At 46.0% G+C, this 27,119-nt stretch overlaps 2 protein-coding genes across 2 annotated transcripts; both read left to right on the top strand.

The window, feature by feature from the left end:
- Positions 1-455: 455 nt before the first annotated feature.
- Positions 456-17,653, top strand: LOC311163237 (uncharacterized protein; the record flags this gene model as incomplete). Its single annotated transcript, XM_084222007.1, has 15 exons — positions 456-902; positions 1,755-1,837; positions 1,990-2,146; positions 2,340-2,501; positions 2,664-2,789; positions 2,881-3,107; positions 3,656-3,747; positions 12,843-13,354; positions 14,702-14,784; positions 15,104-15,260; positions 15,509-15,670; positions 15,804-15,929; positions 16,046-16,266; positions 16,966-16,994; positions 17,470-17,653. 15 exons carry the CDS (start codon positions 456-458, stop codon positions 17,487-17,489), a joined length of 2,604 nt encoding a protein of 867 aa, XP_084078133.1. The 3' UTR covers positions 17,490-17,653.
- Positions 17,654-21,849: 4,196 nt separating this feature from the next.
- LOC311163463 (keratin, type I cytoskeletal 19-like) lies at positions 21,850-26,495 on the top strand (the record flags this gene model as incomplete). Its single annotated transcript, XM_084222319.1, has 8 exons — positions 21,850-22,410; positions 22,893-22,975; positions 23,779-23,935; positions 24,216-24,377; positions 24,513-24,638; positions 24,776-24,996; positions 25,840-25,865; positions 26,366-26,495. 8 exons carry the CDS (start codon positions 21,850-21,852, stop codon positions 26,446-26,448), a joined length of 1,419 nt encoding a protein of 472 aa, XP_084078445.1. The 3' UTR covers positions 26,449-26,495.
- Positions 26,496-27,119: the final 624 nt, after the last annotated feature.

Raw genomic sequence — 27,119 nt, 5'->3', positions numbered from 1 at the left:
AAGGGTGGTTGAGTTCATACTTCTCCAAATCTGAAATGAAAGCAGAGTGATTAGGTGGTGCTCTCACCACCTGTTTTCAGGACAAAAGAAAATTACTCCAAAGAACAAAGAACAATTATTAAAATGAGTCTCACTCACTAAGTAGCCAGCAACGAACTATCTCCAACAAAATCTAACTCACAGCCACCCACCCGAAATTGCAGTGCAGGCTTGGTGTGAATCAGCATGCAAACCCAGTACCTGGGGGGAGGGCTGTCCCAAGCCCCAAAAGAAATTCCCCTTAGCACATCACTTTCTGCATGAGCACTATGGCTGGCAAACCCCATGGGAAGCAGGTGACACCCACCTGGGCAGGCATAAATAGCCACCAGCAAGGACAGCCCGCTGCACTTTGATTTCTTGTATCTCGCTGTGCACAGCTTTGCACCTGGGCCTCACTAGCTGATCCCTTCACCATGAGCTGCAGCATCAAGAGAACGTCCAGCACCTCGTACAGGAGCGGAGGAGGAGGTGGCGGCGCCTGCGGAGGCAGCAGCGGCCGCAGCTCCTCCGTGTCCTGCCGGCGCTACGCCTCCTCCGTCATCGGCGGGGGCAGCTACGGCGGGGCAGCCTGCGGGGGCTACGGCGGCGGCCTCAGCATGGGCAGCCTCGCCGGGGGCTTTGGCGGCGGCTTCGCGGGGAGCTGCGGCCCCGGCGGGGACCTGCTGCTCAGCGGCAATGAGAAGGTCACCATGCAGAACCTCAACGACCGCCTGGCCTCTTACCTGGACAAGGTGCGGATGCTGGAGGAAGAGAACGCTCAGCTTGAGCACCACATCCGGGAGTGGTACAGGAAACAAGCTCCCAGCGTTTCCAAGGACTACAGCTCCTACTACCAGACCATTGAACAACTCCAGAATCAGGTAGGATCATGCTGGCACACGTGGCTCCATCTCTTTCATGCTCCTCTCTCCTCTAAGCCCTTCCTCCTTCTTCTTTGCTTCTTCCTCCTCCCTCCATCCCCAGCACTGGGTTCTACCACCTGTGGGATGCCCGTGCTGGTGGTACCTCAGGCACAAACCTGCTGAGCAGCACCTCCCATCCCCTGGCTGAGCAAACCCTCAGAGCAGCCACAGACAACAGGGCACAGCCCGAGGCACCAGCAGCTCCCCCAGCCACAGACACGCTGGCTCACGCCATGAACATCCCACGTTGTGCAGCTGCCTCCAAACCAGCCATGTGTGGTTTGCAGTGCTTCCCTCTGCTTCCAGCCAGATCAGCTGGATGGAGTGCAAAGCCAAAGCACCTGGATGGCAGGATCTGAGCTCCCTTTGTCCCTTCACACTCCTACAGGCACCAGGTGAGAGGGCTGAGGTCTTCCATTACAATCAACCTTTTTCATAATGAGATGACTTACAGCATTGGGCAAAGCCCACGCTGCCTCCTACGCCCAGAGTGCAGAACCCCATGGGCCTTGGCCACCTCCCAAAATAAATGTTCTTCTGTTCTTCCCCCATCAGTATACTCTTTCATCAAAACCTTTGGAAAGCCAAAACCTTGCACACACCAGTGCCCGTGCTATGGCAATTCAGGATCTTCTGTGACCCCTGCACTACTCCATAAAACAAGCAGTAACACTCTACCAGAGCTTTGTGTCTTTTTCCTTCTTTTCACTTTGCTTCTATCAAAGCATTCTTTGGTAGAGCATTCTACCTGTTCTAGATTCTGGAAATCTAGAACACAGAAAGATACCTGTCCACCTTCCCCTTTTGCAGATTATTTCTGCCACTGTGGACAACAACAGGATGATTCTGGACATTGATAACAGCAAGATGACTGCCGATGACTTCAGAATGAAGTGAGTACTCCCTGTGAACCTTGCCTCTTTTACATCACAAATTTTATGAGTCTCATGAATGGAGGTGGATGAAGTCCTGTCTAAAGTGGTGTGATCCAGCCTACACATCGTAATGAAATGAGTGTGCAATGCTCTGCTTTCCTTTGGAACAGGTATGAGAATGAGCTGGTCATCCGTCAGACTGTGGAGGCTGACATCAATGGCCTGAGAAACATCCTGGATGGTCTCACTACCACTCGGTCTTCACTGGAATCTGAGCTGGAGTCCTTGAGGGATGAGCTGATTGCTCTCAAGAAAAACCATGAGGAGGTAGGATCCAGTGATAAATAGCACAGCCAAAGACACAATCCATTGATTCTTCATGGCTCCCACCATCACATATCAAGTCCATTTCCCTTTATGCCATGGGATTGTCATTCCTTTGTACCTTGGCAGTGCTTTGCCCCAGCACAACAAATGACCTGTGTGTGCTCTTGTCTCTCTCTCTCTGCACTCCCTGCAGGAAATGAGGCAGCTCCAGTCCCAGACTGGTGGCGACGTGAGCGTGGAGGTCAATGCTGCCCCTGGACAAGACCTGACAAAGATCCTGAATGACCTGAGAGATGAATATGAGCAGATCATTGAGAGGAACCGCAAGGAAGTGGAGCAGTGGTATGAGGTCAAGGTATGTAGCACTCCCAGAGTGGAGTCTCCTTTGGTGGCATAGCCCAGACACCCTGGTACTGGGACCGGCTGAAACAGAGAGGCTCCCTGCAGATGTGAGCTCTCATTCAGCAAATCTGCTCCCCTGTGGCTCAGAAAGTGTCTCTGGGGTTTGACTCTGCAGATCCAAGAAGTCAATCAGCAGGTCACTTCCAGCAGCCAGGACATCCAGACCAGCAGCCACCAGCTGACGGAGCTGAGGCGCGAGATGCAGAACCTGGAGATCGAGCTGCAGGCACAGCTCAGCACGGTACGTGGGCAGCAGCTGCGGGCCCTTCCCTCCTTGGCACGGGCAGCAGCTCTAGAACTCTGCTCCTCAACTCCTGTGTTTGCCTTTCCAGAAAAGCTCTCTGGAAAACTCCCTGGCAGAAACTGAGTCTCGCTATGGCCGCATGCTCCAACAAATCCAGATGCAGATCAACTCCGTGGAGGAGGAGCTGGGCAGCATCCGCTGTGAGATGGAGGCTCAGAGCCAGGAGTACAAGATGCTCCTGGGCATCAAGATGCGCCTGGAGCAGGAGATCCAGCAGTACCGGTCGCTGCTGCAGGAGGGGCAGCAGGATCTTGTGTATGTTCTCTGTTTGCAAATAAGGGCACAAATTTTATCACAAGCTTTTCTCTCTTGGCAGTCACAGAAGATAGAACAGAATATTTTACTTGTCTCTAGCTGAAATCTAAGTGCAGCAACTTTTATTCACAGCATCTGCATTGAAATGTGTCTATCAAAAACCTCATAAGCAGATCAAACATCAAGGGAAACACAGAGCAGATTGTTACTGCCAGGTTTTGAGTTAATCAGTTCCTCTTGACCTGTTTGCACAGAGTGAATTCCATGAGAGGAATCACCGTGCCAAACCAAATTGTAATGAAGTTCCTTCTGTCAGCAGTCAAACAAGCACAGCTGAACTGTGAGAGCACAAGAATTTTACTGCAATGGTCTCTTGCTGTATCTGCTTTTGTAATTTTCCAGGAAAATACAGCTGAATTGAATGAAATGAAAAAAAATCTATAAAAATATTTTTGCGAGATCCAGGAAAAGCTGAGTTGTCACATGCACTGTACATGATGTCAGTATGTATTTATTGCTCCCTTAATAAAACTCCTTTCCTTTTACAGATCGTGTCAAGGAGCTGTCCAAGGAGGAGGTATGTCCTCTCACTCTTACTCTTCTAGTTCTTACTGTCATAGTCAATCTAGTGATAAGGCAGGTAAGAAACATCTTTCAAAGAGCATCCAAACTTAGGACTTTCACATTTTGTGTTTCACCCCTTTTCCTTTTAATACTAACCTTGTGCTATGGCTTCCACATCTGCAATTGCAGCAGGGATTAAACCATTCACAATCAAAGCTCTTCATTTCAAAGTGTTTTGGCTCCAATTCCAGAGACAGGCTAAGCTCCTTTCCCATGCTTTTGCTAACAAATGGATATTTAAATAGTGGATGGGTCTGAAATGTCAGTGCTGCAAAGAGACTCTTGGTTTCCCTATCAGAGTAATGGTTTCTTCTTTCTTTCCACAGGGCAGTCAAGAGTGTGTTAAGATACCAGTGATGTGTTGGACTTCCCTGATCCAGTCGGTGCCGTGGGAGCAGCGAGCCCTCAGCATGGTGTGACCTACCCCATGCACAGACTGCTCTCCAAATGCTATCCATGAAATCAAAATTAATAATTACTAGGCTTTTCCTAAAACTATCTACCCCTCCCTTTTGATGCTGTCCAGCACTGTGATCAGTGTGCTCACACACAGGTCTCTGCAGTGCACTTGGTTCTCTACTGAACAACAATCCCTCAAATAAAGCTTTATCTTTCTGCAATGCAAAGAAAACTGTGTCCAGCAGTCTATTTGGTATATTAATATTCTACTTACATTTAGGTGGAACAAGTCAGGTACACAAAGAAATTAAGGTTGTGTGAATTATCTAATATGGCTCCAAAGAAATACATTAATTCGAAATCATGTGATGACTGGATAAAATCCTGGAGATGAATAAACACATCCACACTAAACTCAAGGGTGACACCTATGGGGAACAGAAAGGGGTGGGGGAACCCCTTTTTCAGAGCATATGTTGCAAGGGGTGTGCAAGTAGTTGATTTGCCAATTCAGCAGCTGAAGTGAAAAATCAGCATTAATCAACCCCAAAATTTAATGAAAATTTTGTCAAAACAAACTCACTTTCCTTAGAGTCATTGAACAATAAATCACTCCTATTCAGGCAGCCCTTTCCCAGCTTCTGGGTCAGAGCTCAGTTAAGCAAAGGGTTAGACCAGGATATGAGTGAGGAGTACGAAAGTTCTACTAACCCAACATTCAGTTGTTGGACTTATTCCTCCTGACATGTTGGAAAAATCTGAGCTCAAGTGTTTTATCTGGAAGTTCCACAAGAAGGAGTGTGTTCCTATATTCCATAGGGTCATTCCCAGATCCATGCTGTGTGGAACTCTGGGTGCACTCTGTGAGAATGGCACGGTGCAGGCAAGGTTCAAGCTTTGTTACTAAACCTGCCCCACTTCATGTTCCACACTCAGCTTATTTAGGCTAAACAGAGGAAGAAAACGGATGAAATATCTCAGTCATTTCAAACGGAGAAATCTGCATTTCAGTGCTTGGTTTGCAGGGCTAAGGAAGCTGCTGAACAAGGTCAGCCACATAGCAGGGAAGTGACTCCACTGCCGCCCTGCCCCAGACCCTGGGTGGGTCTCAGAGGCTTCATTGTTCCCTGAACACCTCCTAAATCACCGACATTTCTTATCCTGTCATGCAGCTTTACACTTGCACTTTGGTTTGCAAAGAGTCAGGACAGGTAAAACATCATCATTTTGGATAACAAGGTATTATTTTAAAATACATCAAACTGTTCCATGTTACAATCCAGGCTGAATTCTCAGCACAGCAGGAAAGGGATGAGTCAGAGAAACTATTTCCATGGGAAACAAAGGTTTGTAAAGTCAAAGCAGATCTGCCACTCCTTGGAGTCACAACAGGACTCTTCTGCTCAGTGCAAGTAACAGAGATTCCTCTGCCTTGTGATCCCTTTTACTCCTCTCTCTTATCAACCAGGGCTGACTATCCCAAAACCCCTCAGCTTTAGCTAGCTGTAATGGACTTTGGGATCAAGCACCTTCTTTAGGCACAGTTTAACTAGGAAGAATGTCTGTAATCCCAGAAAGGAGCCGCTTGTGCTCTAGGCTGTCTGTTGGGAACATTCCCAAATCTCCTGCTTCCCTTCTGCTCTCTTTTAGGTGGGACATGTTTGCAGTGGCAGTATGAGGGAATGCTGTGGTTGAGACTTATCCTGCCCCAGTGGCATGTCCCACGGCTCCGTACCAGGGTGAGGATTTACCTGTGGGTGACAGTGTGCTCATCTCTTTGGGTCGGCTCCCTGGCATCCTCTGATGGCAATTAAGGAAACAACAAGCAGGATTTGTGACACAAATTGTTCGAAACACCCTCAAAATTAAATTAAAGCCTCAGGGCTGGGACATGATTCGTACAAGGAAAGAACAGATTCATTAATACGAAAACGGGCACGTTTTGGTTTTTATTTTTATTTCACGCCTTGGATTCAGTGGCTGTGCTTAACGGCCGGGCCTGCAGGGGGCGCTCTGTGCTGCTCCCGCTCCCCAAGGCCCCAAACCCCACGGCTGGTGACTCAGTTCTGGCAATTCATCATCTCCAGATGGGTAATCCAACATTTTCAGGAGGTTTCATGAAGATACCTCCTGAGAGTGAAATGCATGTATGGGCAGAAATTCAAGAAAAGAACCAGAATTTAGTGGGTTCTCCAAGGGGCTTCATTCTGGATCAGGATTCTGACACACCTGTGGATTTAGACCCACAGCAGTGCTTCCATTTGCAAGGGCAGCTGTCAGGTATGGACAGGTACAGCAGCCCACTGCTACTCCTGGTGCCTCTGTGCACAGTCCTGCCAGGCTCTGGCACTCCTGGCTACAAGGAAATGGAACCACAGAGGTGACAAGGCAGATTTCCCTCTCGGCCCACCACCGACCCAAGGAATGAGAAAAGAAACTCTGACTCACTGTGCCAGTAACAACAAAGCAAGAGAAAAGGAAGCTACTCCTGTGATATTTCTGACATTTAGCAGCCCACCATAACCATGAAAAATAGCAGCAGCCAAGTTAAGTAAGTATGAGAATTCATGCAGGAAAACACTTTCTCTCTGTAACAATTTCTGTTAGGTTTCACATCATATATAACACTTGGGAGTGCTAATCCCAGCAAACCTCAGAATTTCTTTAAGTGTTTCCACATTGTGGGTGCTGCATCCCTGGAGGTGTTCATGGCCTGGATCAACCTGTTCTGGTGGAAGGTGTCCCTGCCTGTGGCAGAGGGTGGGACTGGATGAGCTCTGAGTCCCTTCCCACCCAAAGCATTCCATGATCCCATGATAAAGGACAAGTGACAGCAAACACGTAGTCTCAGGCACACCGGAGCTTGTCACTGTCATATTTTCTGAAAAAATCCTCTTTGCCCAGGATTTTTCTCCTGGGAAGCTGAGAAGCCTCAGAGAAAAAAGAAACTAATTATCTGATTTGCTTCTCCTGTATTGGAGTTGGAGATTGTTTATCCAACATGTGAATTGTTTTGACTTAATGACCAGTCACTGTCCAGCTGTGTTTAGACTCTGGCAGGAGTCACGGGTTTTCATAATCATTCTTGTTAGGTCTTCTGTAAGTATCCTTTCTCTATTCTTTAGTATGGTTTTGGTATAGCATTCTTTTATAGAATATAATATCATAAAAGAATAAATTAGCCTTCTAAGAACATGGAGTCAGATTCATCATTTCCCTCCTGCCACGGGGAACCCCAAAAATACCACTGGAGCTCTCAGAGCTGTTTTAGCAGTGCCTAAAGAGAGGTTTCTGCACGCTGCAATTACTCCTAATGGAGCAGTTGGGAGCCCACGCTCCCACGGCTCTGCCAAGCCTGGCTCCAGGGAACACCTTTCCCTGCACACACCTGCACTCCCAACCCATGCAGGGCTGGCATCAAAGCTACCACAGCCTCAGCAATCAACATTTCCTGACAACATTCCCAATCTTACTTCAGTTCTTTCTCACAGCCTGATGTTAGACTATTGAAAATCACAGCTGTACCCAAAAGTTCACAGCACTTACACACACACAAAGATTTTAAATAAATTCCAACAACTCCTTTCTGTAGAAATGCTGTTAGAAATCATGTCATCAGATTTTTATCAGTTATTAAAGCTGAATCCATTAGGAAAGCATGAAAAAGCATTCAGAAAGCACTTCAGTCACTTGTTTTGCTGGCAGTGGGCTGCCCAAAACACTGACAGTTGGCACAATCTCAGTTTTTAATTAAAGGAAGATTTAAAGCTGAATATGGGTGTCAGAGTCTGGTGGAAAACCATGGCTCTTAGTTAAGGTAACAGCCAGGACTGCCCAGGAAGGGACTTTCCTGGTACACACAAACATGAGTAACACAGCCCTTTATGAAAGTGGCATAAACTGTCAAAAGTAATGAGAAATCCCCTTTTGTTGCCTTAAAGTTGTGTGACCAGCCAGGGCAGGCAGAAGCAGCACTCCAAAGGGGTTTCCATGGGCTGAGAGTTGTCATGAGGACCAAGTGTTAAAAACACCTCCCTGGCAGCAGCTCCACAAACCAGAGGCTGCAGGACTTGCCCTCATAGAGCAACAGTTGGATTTTCTCACTGAACCCAAGCAGAGATCCTGAGGCTCTGAGAATTCCTGTCCAGAAAAACTGAGTATGAAAGCACCAGTAGGATGAGGAAAGCCCAAATACAAGGATCTACCAGGAGGGTACTAAGAGAGGTCCTTGTTTTCTAATTAGATCCAGAACTAATGTTTAAACTAAGATTTAAGGCTTGCACAGTCAAATCTCTGCCCTTACTGGAAGCTGTGGCTTACCCCTATGATCAGAATATATTCTTGCAAAATTAATAATATACAAGTCTATAAATACAAGTATATGCATGTAAATATATATGAGCATGTAGATATAATTAATAGACACACAAATGCTTTCCTGATGGGACCAGAATAAAACAGCTCAGCTCTGGGCTATGAGGCCCATCTACTCTGTGTCCCTCCCAAGTCTAGGATTTATTTTTGAGCAGGAATTTTCCATGTGGTGTATGGGAAGATCCCTGTGGATAGCCCCAGGGCTCCTCCCTCAGTGCAGCGTGCAGAGGCCATGGCAAGAGTCCAACAGCCACAGCTCCCCAGCCTGGGACAGCTTCAGTCCCTTGGGCTTTGGCACAGGCCCCTGCACTGCCTTTGCTGCTGCCTGCAGAAACCTGACTTTTGGAACACATCCTCCTGTCAGTTGGATGTTTGACTCTCAAATAATAGTTTCCAGCCCAATCATACCTTGCTGAGATTTACCAGCCAGATAACAGGTTAAAGGAAGTGTGAAAGTACATCCAGTGAGTTGACTTGCACTCCCCAGGGCTTGGTGCCCCAACTGAGTCTTCCTTCCCACACAATCTTTATTTACATGATAAGAAAATTTGGTTTATTTTCCTGTCTCAGGTACTTTACTCTGTGATTTGCTTTATCATTAGAGTTCTGGAATGATGGAGGAGTCAGGAGTTTAAAGTTAGTTATGTTTCTAGGGAAACAGTGACAACAATGAAGCATTTCCACACCACAGCCTGTTTCAAGGATTTGTGAAATATTTACACTGCTCCCAGTTAAAGTACTTGAGCTCTTCAGGAGGATCTTCTATTTATTTTCCTCATACCAATCTGTTTAAATGTTCTATAAATGGCAATCATTGAGAAATTAAATTCTGTGCCCCAATAGCACTGCAGCAGCTTGGGCAGGAATCATTCCAGATCAGCTCAAATCATTGATCCATCATTTCTGTCCTGCCATGAACAAACCAGAGCCCTGGACAGAAATGTCTTGTCCTGTGTCTTACTCTCACAATTTCTATTAACACAGAACCCTTACACAGCCTTGTTTCTCACCTCTTTCAGCGCAGAAATTATGCACTCCCTTCACCACAACCCCTCTGCTTCACAAAAATAATCGTTTTGAGCAAATTCCCAGGGTGGCTCTGCTCTTCCCAGGCCTCTTCTCCAGCCACTCACAGCTGTGTGTGCATGTGCTGGGACCTGCCTCTTCAGCACAGCAGCATTCTTGTCTCACAATCTCTTGGCACATTCAGGGAATATATGGCAATGCCAGGTTTTGAGGATTTAAAAAAAAAAAAAAAAAAAAAAAATTTATGATGGGCTGTAAAAGCCAGACAGCTGAGAATTGTATCTTGGGCAAACCATAACTGCAGTTACCTTGGTACCAGCTGCAGATCAGAGCTTGTTGTCACTGGCTCTTCCCACAAGGAAGTTTAAAAGAAAAAATAGAAAATTTTGTGCTTGAATTAAAAAGCTGCAAATACTTCATGCCTCTGATCTTCAAAAGGGGAGAAAAACATCCCAAGCTGTGATTTTAAGAGGGTCTGTGACATGATCAGTGGGGAGGGTGGAAAAAGTTCATGTGAGCAAGAGAAGAGATGGAGACTCAAAATGTGCTCATGAAAAAGCAGCACATTTTCAGTGATGGAAGCAAAGGCAGAAAGGAAGAATTACCAGAAGGGACAAACAGTTGAAAATTGAAAAGATAAATCCAGATAATAAATTGGCTTTGCTCTTTCATTCATAGATGCATCCACAGAACTGCAGGCACCAACAAAGTTGGTTAAAATATTCAGTAAGTTCATTAAAGTGTAATTGCATTATCTACCCCTGGAAACAAATTCAGCAGGATGTGAAAAGAGAGAAGGATATACCAGTGTCCTCAAGGGCAAGGAAAAATGGGTTTACAGGACAATTAATAAAGCCACCCTGAAACAACAGGAATGGTTTTATAAAGCTGCAGTGACTGGCAAGGCAGAGAAGATAAAGGTAAAGCAGAGCCAGGTCTTAGCCAAGAGCTTGGGTGTGTGTGGATGACTCTGCTTGAAAAAATGTGTCTCCCTTCCCCTCTGATAAGGTGCAGATAAGGGAAATTCCCTGTGCTGGCCATTCCTTATTGGGAAAAAGCTGACCCTACCATAAATTAGGTTTATAGTACTGGCAGAAAGAGACTGACACTGAATGCACCTTCTTCAGCTTGCTATACTGAAGGCTTTTCCAAGCATTAAAATACACATTCTCACCTTAAGGGAGTCCTTACCAAAACAAACATATGCAATGCAACCATTAAGGTGAAACAGAAATTGAAAGTAAAAAGATTTAGAATTAAGTTTTAGCAAAAATGCTGTGAGAGGGACTGATTTAGTACTAGAGGCTTATGCTGTGTTTGGTGTTATAAATCAGATTAATCCATTTGACTGTGTGTCCCAAGCCTTTCTTCTCCTGACACTCCCAACTGTAATTCCAAACTGCCACTAAGAATTGCAATTCATTCTTTGGGAGATTCTTCCCTGTAAGTTCATGCAAACCCAACCTGCCTGCAGTACCTGATCAATATTCAGAGAGTGCAATATATGAGGATGGATGCTTTTACTCAAGATATTGCAGAGGGCACCCAGAAGCAATCCAGATGCCAATTTTCATGAGCTGGATCATAAAATATTATGCAGACGAGCTTTTCATTTTGCAAAACCCAAAAATGCACTGCATTGAGGTCCTGATATGGGAGTCCAGGGATGCTGAAGGAATACCTGGAGGGACAGATGTCCATCCCTCCTTGCACCTGGGGACAGATCTCAAAAAGAACACGCTGGTAATTCATTCTCCTTTCAGCTTCTCGCTTTTCTGCTCAGTGAAGAAAAGCACATGCACTGATGCTCTTTATGCTCTAAGTATGGACTTTAATATTTAACAAAAAAATAACTGTTCCCAGTTGCTTTCTCTCAGTCACCTCCTGACACCCACTATTTCATCTGTTCCAGCACTTGGAGCAGTTACTGGCTGGGCAGGTTTGTCCCACCCAGGGCTGAACAGGACATTCAGGTCTGCAGAAGGAACTGGCGTGTCTGTGGCAGCAGGAGCATCCCTGGGCCTGTGAGGAAAGGCTGCACAGCATTGCAGTGCAGGATGGAGAGCTGTGGAAGGTAAAGTCTGTACAGAGAGGGAAGAGCTCTGCTGTGGTGTCCTGGGGCTGCAGTGTGGTACATATCCTGTGTGTATCCAGTGATATATTCCACACCTGAGTCACTGCAGAATTCCTCCTGATACGGCCTCCTCTTTACCTGGTGATACAGGTGCCTTGGCTGGCCTCCCATTTGCTGTTTGCTCTTTCCCTCCCTGAATTTGCCCTGCAGTTTGACACCTCTGTACACAGGGAGTGCAGTTCATTGTGTAGCCTGAAACACCTGGAGCATTTTTCATGGGTATAGAAATGCCTGACTGGTCCCAAGAGCTGCAAGTGCTGCCAGGCCAGAGCTTTCCTTCCATTCTCTTTCTTTCTCATTCCTTCCAAATTCTGTGGAACTCCTCAGAAATGTTTTGGAGGAAGGACGTAACAAAAGTTTTTAAAAATCCGTCTTGGATAATAGAGGACCTGAAAATTTTAGAAATAACATTTTCATGACTCTCAAAGACCAGAAGTCTAAGTGATTCTGTTTCTTCTCTTTGCTTCTCTCTTTCAGTAGCAATCAAAGGACTCAGTGTGTAATCAGACACTTGTTTCTGCTCACTCCCCAGGTACTCAGGGATGTCACTGCTTTTCTCTGCTACAGGTACAGCCATGGCTGCTTCAGGAGGATTCTTGTGTCTGTAGAAAACCAGACTCTCAGACACAGCAGGTTCTGTTAGCCCAAACGGAACCGAGAGTAAAGAAAGAAAGAGTGAAAACTTCCTCTCTGAAAGAAGAAAATTTTCTCCAGGGGAATGAGGGAAACAGAGGGGTAGGAACGTGAAGGTCCACACACATTGTTCACCATTTGGGCTCCTTACAAGCTCTGTTATCAGGCTGAATCACTCTGTTAAAACAAGGCTTTGTGTGACTCCGCTCTGACCGCGGCGTTGGCCGCAGTGGGTGCGCTCCTAAGCCCTTTGTTTCCACGTAGGTAAACTCTAACCAGGTTTAGGAACGCTCCCCTCGGTAGGGAGACGCCTCCTCCAAATCCCACCTTTTGCTTCAAGCGGCAGAGGTCCGGGGGAGGGGATCGCCTCTCTCGTGCGGAGGTGCTGGGGGAGGAAACAGCCCACTCCACAGCCACTGACCAATAAGGGGAACCGCCGTGTTGGCAGAAGGCTTAGGGCTGATAAATTCCATGGGTCTCAGATAACACATTCTGGAGACAACTCCCATTGTCACCGGCATAAAAGCGGTGCGGTGGGGGAGCAGGGCACTCTCCTGCTTCGAGATCACGAATCGCTGAGGTGCAGCTTAGGTTGGGTCCTTGCTCTTCCTTCCCCATGGCCAGTTACAGCTTCAGGCAAACCAGCTCCTCCGTGGTGGGGGGCCCCGGCGCCTCCTCCCTCCGCTACGGTGGCAGCTTCAGGGCCCCCAGCATCCACGGGGGATCTGGTGGCAGAGGTGTGTCCGTGTCCTCTGCCAGGATTGTCTCCTCTGGCCTGGGAAGCGGCCTGGGGGGGGGCTATGGTGGAGGCAGCTTCAGCAGCAGCTTTAGCTATGGGGGTGGCCTGGGGGGTGATGGGCTCCTCTCGGGAAATGAAAAGGCGACCATGCAAAGCCTGAACGATCGCCTGGCCTCCTACCTGGAGAAAGTGCGCGCGCTCGAAGAGGCAAACTCTGACCTCGAAACCAAAATCCGAAACTGGTACCAAAAACAAGGACCAAGCCCAGCTCGGGACTACAGTCCTTATTTCAAGACTATTGAAGACCTTCGAGACAAGGTAGGTGTTAATATTTATCAAAAGTCATCTTAGATTTCCACTTGCAAAGGAAGCATGAAAACCCAAAAAGTTCCTTAGGGAACTCCTAGAAAGCATTAAAGGGCATGGGAGGGAGAGGGAGATGAGATGCAAATGCAAGGAATGGGTGGGGGGATTAAAGTTAATGTCAAGATGGAACTATCTACTTTCTTTAATGCTAGCCAAGAGGAGGTACAAACCAGTCAGTGGGGGATGCCCAAGTACTGAAGTCTGATAATGTTTGCTTTTAACAAAGCATATGTTTATACACATATGACCAGTTAATGTATGTATGACCTTATATAAACTAATATGTGATGAAAGCCAAGCTGTGACAGCAACCTGCCTGTCTCTGCAACCTCTCACCTGCCATAGAGCTTGAAAGCCCTCAGAGGCCCAGACACACTGCTTTAACAATGAAAATAAAAACAGGTTTAGAGTAATTTCTTTTTCACATTTCCCATACTTAACCTTGGAATTAAGTGAACTGAAACATTTGGCGTAGGAAAAAAGGAAACAGCAGACATGAAGTAATCAATCCCAGATATAAATGCAGGATTTGCCCCAAGAGCCCATGGGTACCTGATAACAGATTGCTGAGGTGATACACACCCTGCATAACACAGGGAGTAGCTGATTAACTATGTAAATAAAAGAAAGAAAACTTGAGGTTTAGTTTTCTGAGTTCAGCCTGGAGTTCATGACCGCTCCCACGCAGGTTGCTTCTCCTTGCTGCAACCCATCCACATTCACTCCTGATTTAGAATCTGAGCTCTGCTGATGGCAGAACTGGCAATGGGATTTCCTCCTGTTAGTATTATTTTCCCTCCTTTCTTTTGCTCCCCTTACTTAGGGGTGGGAAACCATACAGCTGGTCTCTGGATGAGCTTTTGAGTTTTAGAAGTGACATGCTTTCCAGGTAAAACTAAACAGAGATTTCTTTAAATAAAATTTCCTTCAGAGGCTTTCATGATGCATTAAAATAATCAATAAACACTATCCTGGGTATTCTAGGAAATAAAATTTTGATCAAAGACAGTCTCTCAAAATCATCTCCCTTCAGCCAGCACATAGTTTTGTCTCACTGTAGAGCTTCTACCTAAATTGGCTTTCACTTCACACACTGGACACGAGGATGTGTCCAAAACAGAATCCTGGCAGAAGTATGTGATAAATCTGAGTGACGTCTGTTGCTGTAGATCATTGATCCTTCCCTACACCTCTGTTTGCTGTAGCTACAGGTGAAATAGACTCTTCACTCTTATCTGCACAGCAGGGAAGCTGATAACAGTTGTTTCAGCCTCAGTAATGAGCTCTCATTGTTTGCAGATCCTTGATGCCACCATTGATAACGCCAGGATTGTGCTGCAGATTGACAATGCCAGGCTGGCTGCTGATGACTTCAAAACCAAGTGGGTAATTTCTGAGAGTGAAAAGATCTCATGAGTCGGCAAAAATCCTTGTTGAGCCAAAGGGCAGTGAAACAGGAATGGAATGCCCCTGAAACCCCTGTATGAATATTGGTTTGATACTGTGCATGCAGTTCAACCCTTCATGTCTTTGCTAAAAGCACCTCTAAAATTTTGCATAATGTGGGATATGTGGAGAAAGGTTTAATGCTTGATGACACTTGCTACACCATAAATCCTACAAACCCAGATACATTCATACTGTGTTTTTGGTGGGCTGGGTGATCACTGAACCTGAATGGGTTTGTTTTGCTTTTTTAAGGTTTGAGACTGAGCAAGGTCTGCGCATGAGCGTGGAGGCCGACATCAACGGCCTGCGCCGGGTCCTGGATGAGCTGACCCTGTCCAGAGCTGACCTGGAGCTGCAGATTGAGGGATTAAAGGAGGAACTGGCCTACCTAAAGAAAAACCACGAGGAGGTAAAAACCCCAAGAAACACATTTGAAAGTGGCATTTGAAGAACAACCCATGGAGATGTGGAGCCCCTCAAGATTGCCTTGGGCTCTCCAACAGTGAGGAAAAGATTCTGGTGTAGACTGGGATCCCTCCTGCCAGTGTCTCAGCGGAGTCAGTCAGCCTTAGTCCTTGAAGAAAGGACAAGAAGGTTCATAATGTTTTCAGTTTACAATTGTACCCTCTTTTGTCTCCTCTTTGCCTTTCCCCACAGGAGCTGAGTGCCCTGAGAGGGCAAGTAGCCGGTCAAGTCAGTGTTGAGCTGGACTCTGCTCCAGGCATTGACCTGTCCAAGATCCTGGCAGATATGAGGGACCAGTATGAACAGATGGCTGAGAAGAACAGGAAGGATGCTGAGGCCTGGTTCCACAGCAAGGTAAACCCCCTGCATATTGTACAAACATTAAACAAAAAAATCCATGAAAGAAACAACTATTAAAACACACAGAAAAATGCTGTGACAGCCTTATGCCCCCCACATTTCTCACGTAGTGTTTTCCCTGTCTCAGACTGAAGAGCTGAACCGTGAGGTCGCTGTTAACACCGAACAACTGCAGAGCAGCAAGTCCGAGGTCACTGACCTGAGACGCACCCTGCAAGGGCTGGAGATCGAGCTGCAGTCCCAGCTCAGCATGGTACGTCAGAATTGGCACTGCCTGACAACCCCCCACTGAAAAGGGCCCCGATTTCCCTCCCCACACAAAGTCCTGCACTGGCAGCAACCTTCCCTGCCTGTGGTTTGCCCTGACAGAAAGCGGCGCTGGAGGGCACCTTGGCCGACACAGAAGCGCGTTACGGGGCACAGCTGGCACAGATCCAGGGGCTGGTTGGCAGCATCGAGGCGCAGCTGGCTGAGCTCCGGGCTGACATGGAGCGCCAGAACACCGAGTACAAGATCCTCATGGATATCAAGACTCGGCTGGAGCAAGAGATCACCACGTACCGACAGCTCCTGGAAGGCCAGGAGTCCCAGTAAGAACCTTTTGCTCAGCCTCATAAGTCTGACCCTGTCATGGTGCTCATTTGCCTTGGTTAACACAGTACTCCTGGAGTTCTACAATTTTTAACAAACTAATTTTTCGGGAGCTAGAAATGTTACGGTTGTCGTTTACATGAAGTGAGACTTCAAAGAGTTTCTAAACAGGAAGGGGAACTGACAAGCAGCAGGGTAGATTAATTGCAGCTAACAATTGAAGTGATCAGCTGTATCACAGTCAGGAAAAGTGCAGTTAATAATGTTTCACAGAATATAAAAATTAATACCAAATTCCCATAAACTCCATGTTACTAGGTGGAGAGCTACCAGGAATCAGTGTGGGAGGAAATACTGGAAAGAGAAATGAAGGTAGTCACTGAGTGACTCCAACATGGCAGCACAGCTCAATCTTATCTCACACAGCCTCAAGGAAGAAAAAAATGAGGCAGGGGTTGAAGGGTTTTGAATTGCTCTGTTACTTCTTTTCCATAATATTTTTTTCCAATTCAGTTTAAAAATGTATTTCCTACCACAACTCCCTGTCCTTTGCTAAGAAGGAGAGCAGGGAGATGGGCATCCCTTCCCTGACTGCATACAGTGTACCTGATTGATAGACAATTTGCTTTCATCAATCCTCATCTCATGCAGCATTTGATGGATTAACTCTTCTTTCAATTGTTCTCTTTGTTCCACAGGATGTTTGGCTCCCTTTCAGGAACTGCCGGTAAGAATCCTTTCTCTTTCAAAAGAAGTTTTATTTTCTAAAACCACATAACTGGTAGTTGTGTCTGTTCTAGAGACTGGGGTCTGCATAATTTGTCACAGAAAAAAAAAAAATGTCTCTGGTTAGAATGGAACAAATTTCAGCAATTAAAATATGTCAGATATCAGAAAAACATCTCAGATTCTGCTAAAGTAAAGCATAAAACACTTAATCATTTCCCCAGATGAAAGGACATGGGAATTGAAGCTTGGCAGCTTGGGGGAATTGCAGGAACACACCAGTAAAAACCTGCCTTGAGCTGTTAGAGGTCAGCAGTGTCATAAAAAGGATGAGTCAAATCCAGGTGATGGAGAGGAAAAGTTCTGAGAGAAGGGAATGAGAGATGAGGCCCCAGCCAAGCTCAGCGCCCATCATAGAGTGGTCTGTGTGAGCTGGGCTTAAATTATTGCTGCTCTTTCTCTCCATGTTACTGCAGACAAAAGAGACAAGCACTGAAGGTCCTTCAAAGGTCATCTGCAAACTGAGAAAAAGCAGACAACACGTGGATTGAGATGGAGAAATCACTCTGAACTGCTGGAAATGAGTCTTGAAGCACAGAAGGTTCTTGGCCACAGAAAGTTTAGGCAGATTCCTTCACTTACCAATGATTAAGATGCAAATTGGGTCAGCTTTGCAATTATTTCTAGGTTTTGCATGTATTGAATCGCTGCATCTACTCAAATAAAGATGATACTCTTGCAATCTTTGCTTCTTTGGAGTTATTGTGATATTTCACTGAAGTTTGGCTTTACTCAGGTAGCAATTAGCCAGCCAGCCTCTCTGAGAGTGCTCACAGTGTGGGGAGCTTGGACTCCATCCTGATTCTGCTGGCTCCTCTTGCTGGCAGCAGCTTGGAATACAGAGGCGGTGGCATCCCTCAGAGGGGACACAAGAGTGACCTGGGTTTCTCACTACGATGCTGTGCACTCTGCAGAGCAGGGGCAGTGGGATGGGAAGCGGTTCTGGAGAGCAGCAGGAGCTGGGACACGTTTCATAAGGTAAATACAAAGTAAAATACTGGCTCACAGATAATTCCTGCAGGAGCACATGGGGGTGAGCTGCAGTTGGGAGAATTCTTCACTTCCATTCCCCTTTCACACAGAGCTTACAAACCATTAGCAGCAATTTCAGCCCACTTAGCTCCCATGCCATTGCAAGGATATTATCCTAGCTGAAATTCCAAGTGGAGTCGCTTTTAGTTCCAACACCCAGAAATCACTGATTTTATTTGCTACCGAACTGACAGCCAAGGAAACTTCAGGGATTGTGCTGAAAACAAACCATGGCTCCAGCCCAACCAGCCCCTTCCCAGCTCCTGCTGTTACCAGAGGCACAGTTTGCTCCACAGCTGGGGGGGATTGAAAACAGGGATTTGCCCAGATTGAAAGTATCCCAACGCTGCTCTCCACCATAGTGGATCAGTTTGCAGTCTGTGATTCAGGGAGACATCATAAAATCCTTCAGCACTTCTCTCCTTGGTCCTGGGGAACATCTATGATCCCTTGTTCACAGCAGATTAATGGAGTGTTTGCATGGCTCAGAGCACCCAAGCTCTGGACCTCCTCTCTCAAGGTGGGGCAATCCTCCTCAATCCAAAGGTGCTGGTGCTTGGGTTTGGTTGAGCAGTGACTCAGGTGACCTGTCAGCATCAGCTGTCACTTCTGACACCGACAATCCCCGCTCAGCCTCTGGAATTCAGTATGTTGGCATTAAGCAGTGGCTTCACTTTGACAAGGGAAAATGGTGACAGGAGAGAAGAACAGTCAAAAAGACACAGAGGAAAGGACAAGATGGGGAGAACAGGGGGAAAGATGAGCAGAATCAAAGGGAACAGTGGCCCGAGAGGCACATGGGGTGTGGGGGATTCTTCAGGAGCTCACTCATTTCTGTTGGGCTCACTTCTGGAAGAGCCAGGAGAAGATCTTGTGCATTCAGTACAGGCTGTTACTGAGTGCAGACACATTAACACATGCTTTGTACCAAACTTACTCCCTACAACACTGAGACCTGGAAACCTCCCTACATGAAAGAACAAACAGCTCCAGGTTTGTTTTTTAATCTTAAAAAATCCCATTCCCTGAGAGCAATTTCTTGTGACAAAACCAGTCAGGGTGGAAGCTCACTGTTGCAGATTTCTGATACTGTCCAGCTGCAAATGTGCAAGTCTGACAAGAAATTCTCATGCTCCAAGAATGCAAGCTATAAAAATCCTAAATTCTTTTTTTTATAGCTTAGTTCTAACTTTATTTTATAATTTTATTAATTTTTCCCTGTATCTGTAAAGCAGTGAAGGATTTCTGGTAAAACGTTTGAAATAAATCACTCAGGCACTGTAATTTTAGTGTCTGGTTGAGGGAAAAAAAGTGTTTTCTAAAGGCATGTCATGTCTCCTCTGAGTGATGGTTTTATCACTCATAGAGTGATCACTGAGATGACAAACAAGCTGCTGCTTGACTGGAACTTGCTGTCCTGAGAGGAGGGGCTGGAGTGTGTCAGCCCCGTTAATCCCACAGCAGAGGTAACAAAAGAGTTTGTGCAGCACAGACATGTCAGGGAATGTCTTCCAGGAAAGCTCTGTTGAAGATGACAAACCAGGGAGTTCAGGTACCACAGGTACAATTCTGAGACTGTGCAAGGATGAGTCCACATGTCAAGACATTGGATAAGGGATCTCTGAGCAAACGTAGTGAGACCAGAATAAAGGCATAAGCTTGAAAGAGACTTTCTTTTTTTAATTATTTTTTTTTTTAAATTTCAGCAAGTGATTGGCTTCTATTTCCCTGTACAGCCTGTAAGGAGAAAATGTGTAGAAATCGTAGTCTAAATGATGTTATGGGGCATGATCTGTACTGGCTGCTTGATTTATTTTCTTTCCCAATGGTAAATATTCAACAGAAAGGAACAGCTTTTATCTGCTACCTGGTTTTTGTAAGTGTTCATCTGATACTGATCCAGCGTGATGCCTGGGGCATGTTAGAAAGCAGCTAAGTGTTTCACCATTGACCTTCCAAAGGAGTTATCACACCTGAGTGAAAGAAGACTCAATGAAAACTCCCCAAACTTCCCTACTAAATTTTGTGGTGTTTTGTTGCTGGGTTTTTTTTAATGGAATATGATTTGCTTATTGTGAGCTCTCTCGGGCTGAACAGCCCCTGGCAGTGCACACACTTCAGGGCATTGATTACAGGAGTCTTTAAGACAATTTTTTATCTTCAGGAGGGCTTGTCTGTACTTGTTTCATGAGCCACCAACCCTTGGAGACACAGGGATCTGGCGAGGTACACACACCATTAATCTGCCCAGCAGCAAAACTGAAGGGCTGTGGCAAAGGGCCAGGTTCAGTTTGAAACATGTTTCCAGAGCAGTGAACACCCACCCGTGTGCTCCGCTCAGCCTGGAGCGAGTGGCCGTGTCCAGAGCCAGCCTACAGGGGCACATCACAGCTGGACTCTGCCAGTTCTTCCCTCCTAAGTGCTCATCTCCAAGTGAAAATGCTGTGTATTCCCTGTGCCTACATTAACATCTCAGCTGGAAATGTCAGAAACCCCCTTGTTTATTCCAACAACTCCCGTGAACTTTGGCTTATCTGAAATCCCCATCCTGAGCTCTAAGCTCAGTTTCTGTACTGCCAAAGACTGCTAAAAACAATGTTCTTCTTATGATGTTTTTAGCAGACGTATCAGTTTTCTCCTTTAAGCTTTATTTGAGGTTGTGCAGAGGACGGGGTGCTCTGCAAACTCCACAGTGCCCACAGCCCGTCCCCAGCAGCTCCTGCTTCCTCACACACTGCCCAAATCTGCCTTCCCTGCAGGGTGAGCAGGGCTGCATGACTGAATTCCTGAATTTCACTGGCAATTTATTAGCTCAGTAATGCATTTCTGTTTCAGACTCCTGTTCTAAATGAAGGATTAAGGTGCCTCTTCTGAGTGTTTCTCAAGCCTTATTTTCAAATACTACTCCATTTCCTCGTGCACGTTGGCATTAAATACATGTATTGTTATCAGAATTGTGTTATCTTAAACCCATTCTCTTTACATTTTTCAAAGTAACAGGATCTTAGTCCTCCCACATTTACTCTTTTAACTGAGTTGTTTCAATCTGTGTTCCCTTTCTGGACAATTTCACAGTAATTAATAAATTTACTGTTTCCACTCTCTCGTGCACACCGATGGATGCTGATTGTTCCTCACACAGCGCCATGAATAGATGCTTTTTGTAATAAAAATTCAGACTCCAAAATCCAAATATTAGTTCCAAGAAAGAATCAAGAATAAGAACATTTCAAATTCAATTCCAAAATGTTAAAGGAAAAAAAATCCAGATAGAAAAGAAGGAATAACAGTGAGATGAAGAGACGATTGTACATTTTTCAATGAAAGGAGAATTTTACTTAAGCTTCATTTTTAGAAAAAGTTGATTTTCTGAAGGTAGCCATGGTGAGCATTGTAAATAGGCAGGTGGGTGGGGCTGAACTCACTTTGTTTTTCCATTCTTAAATGTCAGAGAAGTAAACTCCAAGTTTCAGAACTATAGCCTGAAGAAAAAACATCATCTGATTCATGCCTTTTGTTTAATTAAAAAAAGAAACCCCAAGCTCAAGCCCCTGCGATGTGCTGCCAGCACTGCTTGTCAGGAATGTCATCACAGTTGGCCTCACCTCTAGGGAGGAGGAATTTTGGAGGGAGGGATGCAGTGGGGTTTGTCTCCCAACACCCAATCATGAGGATATAAAAGAGGCACCAGGGCAGTGAAGGCACAAGCTGTCTTCTCTTGCAAGGCTGCATAACTGACCTTTGCTCCTTCTCTTGCTTCAGCCATGGCCACTTCCTACATGAGCTCTTCCTCCACCTACGGGGGTGGCTTTGGGGGCGCCGGGGGCAGCAGCCGCCTGTCCTCGGTGCGCGCTGGAGGCGTCTGCCGGGCCCCGAGCATCCACGGCGGCTCCGGCGGCCGCGGCGTCTCCATCTCCTCGGCCAGGTACGTCTCCTCTTCAGGAGGAGGCTGCGGCTTTGGGGGGGGCTATGGAGGAGGCTTTGGAGGGGGGGCAGCCTGCGGCTTTGGAGGGGGCTCTGGCTTTGGAGGGGGCTCTGGCTTTGGAGGGGGCGCTTGCTTTGGAGGCGGCTCTGGCTTTGGTGGAGGATTTGACCTCGGTGGTGGCTTTGGTGGCGGCGATGGCCTCCTCTCTGGCAATGAGAAGATAACCATGCAGAACCTGAATGACCGGCTGGCTTCGTACCTGGACAAAGTACGAGCCCTGGAAGAGGCCAATTCTGATTTAGAAGTCAAAATCCGAGACTGGTACCAGAAACAAGCTCCCACCAGCCCTGCCCGTGACTACAGCAATTATTACAAGATAATTGAAGATCTCCGAGACAAGGTATGACATTCCTATGTAGAGGAGTTATAATAAGGTAAAAGAATTATGGAACTGCATGTTCCATGTCTTTAAAATAACTACAAAAGAAGCAGTGAATTCCTCATCCCAAATACATTGAGGTCCTGAGCATTCTAGCAGAAAAGAATTGCCTCTTCTCAATTTAAACACCAAATATCTTATCCTGACAATATGATGTTTGTTGAAATTAAAATGATTGCAGTAGAAGTTAGCAGAATGTGTTTAGAATTATCAATATATTTTTTCAGGAATCAAATAGTAAAGAATGTGACAGGTAGGCCTCAAAGGCTGGAAAGACAATTCACCTGGCTACAGATAAGATCAGATGTTGTACAAACATTTCCCTACTATGGTTCTTATCCGTGTTGCACAGAGTATCACAGCCCTCTAGTTTGCTCATGGAATGTCAATCAGATATTTTACCATTATTCACAGGAACTTTTCTCCATGTTTCTTAATTGCAGATCCTTGCTGCTACCATTGACAATTCCCGGGTCATTTTGGAGATTGACAACGCCAGGCTGGCTGCTGATGACTTCAGACTGAAGTAAGTTCACCTGGAGCTCATTTGTCTTTACTCATCTTCACTCTCCCAAAGCAGTTTTTTCTTTAGTAACTTCAGATACAAAACATCCTGGCAAGCAGAATCCATTGATGAAGGACCAATACAGAGTATAAGCCTGACAGAACACAGCATTCAGATCACTGAGCTGTTTGCATGATCAGTTATAGCCCATGTCTTCATTTTTTGTGATACTCAAATATTTTTGCTAGCCTGAATCACAGGGGAAAGAAGGCAGGAATAGGTGAGATTTTCACTTAGAAGGAACTTAGTGGCAGGAAGAGATTGCTGAGGGCTTCAGCATTTCTCTGCTGGAGTCTGAAATTTAGAGTAGGGTGGGGCTTTTCCAGCTCCCAGGCTCAGAGGTACATCAGATGACAAAGGTCCATATGCAGCTGCCTTCCCTGCAGCAATGCACCTGCAGGTTTCTATTTTCTCTCCTGTATCCCAGGCAGCCCTGGCCCGCCTGTGCTTTCCTACACAAATCTGGGAGGACACTGCAAAACTTCTGTCCTGTGTGACAATGTTTCTATCGATGCTGATAATCAGTATTAGGTTCTGCAAGGTAAAATGTCATGTCCTCCTCAGGAACAAAATCATACAGCATTGTCTGTGCTTCCTTATGCCATAGCTGGATATTGGGATAAAACAGCTTTATTGTTTTTATACCTCTAAATCTGTGTGTTTTCATCTACAGTCCACTGTTTCACCCATATGTGATCATTTTATAGCTCTACTGAATACAAATTTGGACATGTTCCAGTGCCTGTTTCTTTTTTGAACTGCAGGTATGAGAACGAGCTGTACCTGCGCCAGAGTGTGGAGTCCGACATCAACGGCCTGCGCCGGGTCCTGGACGAGCTGACCCTGTCCAGAGCTGACCTGGAGATGCAGATTGAGACACTGAAAGAGGAGCTGGCTTATCTGAAGAAGAATCATGAAGAGGTGAGAGTCCTGGCAGTGCAGGGAGATCACTCCCCTTTGGAATTTATCTCTTGTAAATGAAACATACATGTAAATTACATGTAGATACATGTGTCCTGTGTGAGTACACAGAGATAGAGAAGCTGTTGCAATGAGAAAGAAAATGTGATAAATGTTTTATGTGTGTTCCATCTGTGATACTTGATAGCACAGGTACTGTGTACCACAGCAGGGATTGCTGGGGGCAGGAGCAGTGTGAGAGGAGAGAGCCTGATCTTTTTGTGTCCTCTGTCTGCTGCAGGAAATGAAAGAGTACTCGAACCAGCTGAGTGGAACAGTCAATGTGGAAATGGATGCAGCTCCTGGCATTGACCTGACCAGAGTCCTCGCTGAGATGAGGGAGCAGTATGAAGCTCTGGCTGAGAAGAACCGTAAGGATGCTGAGGCCTGGTTCTTCACTCAGGTACGCTCACACCAATAAACAGCACGGCAGTGCACTGCCTCAGCATTACCACCCTGGCAGGTCCCTACCACCCTTTCTCAAAATGATTGATTTTTTATACATTTGTATTTGATTTTACATTATTTTTCCTTTCAGACTGAGGAGCTGAACCGTGAAGTTGCCACCCACACCCAGCAGATACAGACCAGCAAGTCAGAGATCACGGAACTGCGCCGCAACCTGCAGAGCCTGGAGATCGAGCTCCAGTCGCAGCTCAGCATGGTACGGAGCTGCCCCGATCACACCACGAGGCACCGCCTCACACTGTCCCCTTCCTCCCTCGCTCTCTCACCTCTCCTGGACTCCCCCTCCGTGGGATAAACTTCCTTCTAACCTGTTCTGACATTACTGCACTTTAGAAAGCCGGGCTGGAGGCCAACCTGCGGGACACGGAAGGCCGATACTGCGCGCAGCTGGCTCAGATCCAGGCCCTCATCACCAGCGTGGAGGAGCAGCTGAGCGAGCTGCGCTGCGACATGGAGCGCCAGAACCAGGAGTACAAAATGCTCATGGACATCAAGAGTCGCCTGGAGCAGGAGATCGCCACGTACCGCCAACTGCTGGAGGGCCAGGACGCACAGTATGTCACTCTGTCCCGGTCCTGATGAGCAGATAAGGGTAACAACACACTCTGTGCAGCGGGAGCTGGGGCTGCCAGGCTGACTCTGGAGTGCTCAGTCACGCTCCCTGCACACGCAGCCTTTGGAGCACTGGCAAAGGAGGTGCCTGGCAAAGTCCCTGGTACTGCCAGAACTGATTTATGGCTACTACCATAAATCTGCACATCGGTCTTGTGGAGGATTTGAAAATATAAATGCCACCACTTTGACCATAATGAATTACAAAAGGCACCAGACCCCCTATATATGTCTCAGTCCTCTGGTTGCACTAATATTAGAGCCTTCAGCCTGAGACAACCTATAAAAACCTGCTCCCAGTACTTCTTTAGCTCCTGGTTTTCTCCATTTGTGTACTGAGGTGAAAATAAATACTCATCCTCACACACCAGTATCCCCAGCAAGAAAAGAGCCTGGAACAGGCTCCAGCTTACTTCAGTAAAATCTGCATTTTCATGTCCACATCTCATATCTGATCTACACATGGAATTGCTTTTGATTTCTGAGAAGGAATCAGCTCCTTACATAGTTTCTAGAAGAGGCATTTTGAGGAGGGAGCAGTATAAGGAGACACCTCAGGACAAGGAACTGGTCTGACCACTGTTCCCATTCCCTTTCAAGTACATAGGGGTGGATTTCAAAGCTGAAAGCATCTTAACACCACCTCAAGTAACAACACATCTCAGAACCAGCCATTGAGAGCAGCTGTGTGAAATCCTGGCTATCCACACAAATTCCTAAATGGTTCAATGGTTGCAGGGGACAAGGTCAGGAATGGTCATTAATCAAATATTTCTTTTCTACAGGTTGTCAGGACTGAACCCCAAGGATGGTAAGAAATATTTTCATTTATTGAGGGGCTGAAATGAACAGGCAAAAAAATAGGATTAAATAAATCTTTTAGCCTTGGATTTCTTCTTACTACCACAGATTCCATTCTCCCACAATGAGCATGTTCTGTATCATGTAGAGACAAAAATATAATACTGTATTTTATGTGCATTTTTGAAACCAGTAGATTCCCAAAATGATTGCATGAACTGCTCATGGGATTCTAAAATATCCAAATCTCCCAAAGATTCATTCCTCTGCTGATTCACGTAGCATTCAAGATGCTTCCAAATCCATATCTGATGTGCACTCCTAAAGTTTCCTGGATGAGGACCAGGAGGGAAAGTAGATAAGATGTAAAGGCAGTTCTGCCTTTGATATGTGAAAGATCTTGTGAGGAAACAAACAAACACAACCTCATGGTTCAGCTCCTCAGGGTCTTGGCAGTGCCTTAGTGGTTTTTTTGTTCCCTATTTAATTTTTTTATTTCCCCTACAACAGCATTTGGGAGCAGTGGAGGACGTCGCTCTGGCACAGACGATGATGGCAAACCCGTTTCTACCCGTGACAGGAGATACCCATAAAGAAATACCAAATCTCCACGTGGACCCAGTGCAGCCTCACACTGGCTAATGCTGACATAAAGAGCCTTTCACTTCCCCAAAGCACAAGAATGTATCCAAGAATGTCTTTCCTTAGATTTGCTCTGCCTTTGTACATGAGCATTGGCTCGCTGGGTCAGAGATGCCCAAGCCTGTTTTCTGCTGGTGCTCTGTTGTGTCCTAACAATAAAGTTTCTGTTCTGCTTCTGCAAATGAATCCAGTCTAATGGTGTTTTTTGAAGCCATTGTGCCACACACAGCCCACAGGCCCTCCCAGCATGGGCTGCTGGAAGCCAACCAGGGGATAGTCTGGGAATAACAACAGCAATAACAATAATAACCTTAAAAATAATAATAAAGATGGTTATGAATTGACAGATAAAGTGTCATTAGATTCTGCCAGCCATCTGGAGCTGGTATCAGTTAAAACAGAGAAGATAGCATTAAAAAATCCTTAAGATCTTTGTTCTCAATTCCAAGGGCACAACAGAGCTACAATTTATGCACAAATAAAATGCATCTCTGAAAAAACTGCATATATTTGTGTTCCTGCACTTCCTGCAGTACCAAGGCAAACTCCCTCAGCTCCTAAGGAAGCAGCAGGCACAGTCCAGATGAAACAAATTGCTCAGAGTTTGCTGGAACTGTTTTGG

The sequence above is a fragment of the Fringilla coelebs genome (assembly GCF_963513975.1).
Source record: "Fringilla coelebs genome assembly, chromosome: 27".
Classification (NCBI taxonomy): Eukaryota; Metazoa; Chordata; class Aves; order Passeriformes; family Fringillidae; genus Fringilla; species Fringilla coelebs.
This window is presented reverse-complemented; position numbering and strand designations above follow the sequence as displayed.